General features: G+C 50.0%; 1 protein-coding gene across 5 annotated transcripts in view; it reads right to left on the bottom strand.

Annotated features, from left to right (window-relative positions):
• The window catches only part of LOC105807738 (chromosome unknown open reading frame, human C9orf91), a 25,250-nt gene that overhangs the window by 4,883 nt on the left and 19,283 nt on the right, over positions 1-1,084 (bottom strand). For all 5 annotated transcript variants that reach the window (XR_001137350.1, XM_012641171.1, XM_012641174.1 and 2 more), the window contains exon 9: positions 230-412. Coding sequence is in view for 4 of the 5 variants with exons in the window: in XM_012641171.1 (XP_012496625.1) it covers positions 230-412 (183 nt within the window). In the remaining variant the exon portion in view is untranslated. The remainder of the gene's footprint in view (positions 1-229; positions 413-1,084) is intronic.

Genomic DNA, 1,084 nt, shown 5'->3' with positions numbered 1-1,084 from the left:
AAATGCAACAAAAAATTCCAATAAATATAAAATGATGCCTATAAACTATTTTTAAAAGTGCAGGGATAAAGAAAAAAAGATTGAAAGCTACTGGCCTAGATTAGCATAGTCTCTACCAACTCAGAGAAGCCATGTCCCCAGGAACCTAGAATTTGAAGCCCCTACATGGACTCTCTTTCTGCAAATGCCCACAGGGAGGACAGCCCTGACTGGCCGCAGGGCCCATTACCTCTGGCTCAGCCTCAGGAACAAGCTGGTGAAGCTCAGTCTGCATCAGGGGTCTCTCCTGGGGACAAGCATTGCTGGGCAGGAGAGGAGCATCCTCCAAGTTCTCAGGCCCCTCCGCTGTCGTGGGGCTCACCCCAGTCTCCATGACAACACACAACTGGCTCAATCTGCTTCTCAGCAAGGACTGCAAAGGAAACAGAAGGGGCTCGGGTATGTCCTAAATTGGTGGTCTCTGGGAGGCTGAGTCACTGCCTGAGCTGCAGACCCAGCAGAGGACAGATCCACCTACAGACACAGATGCTGACCTAGAAAAATCTGGAACCGAACCACAATAGTGAGATCACATAATTCCCTACAAGAGTACGGTCCTTAATAGCCTCTAAATACTTTTCCTTTCATGCTCTCGTTTGCTCAGAATAGCCTGGGAGCATGGGTATCTTTACCCACACATGGCAGTGAAAAAACTGAAGTTAAAGGCCTTGCCCAAGGCTACCCAGGAACTAACAAGCCAGGATCAGAGCTAAGCCACAATCCTGACTTCCAGACCCACGGCAGCAGGGCCCAGGAAAGGCAGGTCCTAGGGAAGGAGACAGGAGGCCTGGCCTCCAAACCTGGGCGTCACCAGCCAGCTCTGTGACCACAGGCAGGTGACAGGTCCTTCCAGAGCCTGTTTCCCCCTCTGCAGAATCACAGGAAGATCTCTCTGATCTTCTTAACAAATGTCAGAAAGGTACTGTGAACAAGGGAAAGTCATCTAAATACGTGATCCCTCTGGATCTGCCAGAATTTATTATTATTAAGAAATATAGGCCGGGCGCAGTGGCTCACGCCTGTAATCATAGCTCTCTGGGAGGCC

The sequence above is a fragment of the Propithecus coquereli genome, unplaced genomic scaffold (genome assembly GCF_000956105.1).
Source record: "Propithecus coquereli isolate 6110/MARCELLA unplaced genomic scaffold, Pcoq_1.0 Scaffold163, whole genome shotgun sequence".
NCBI lineage: Eukaryota > Metazoa > Chordata > Mammalia > Primates > Indriidae > Propithecus > Propithecus coquereli.
The sequence above is the reverse complement of the archived record's forward strand: the minus strand, read 5'-3'. Positions and strand labels throughout refer to the sequence as shown.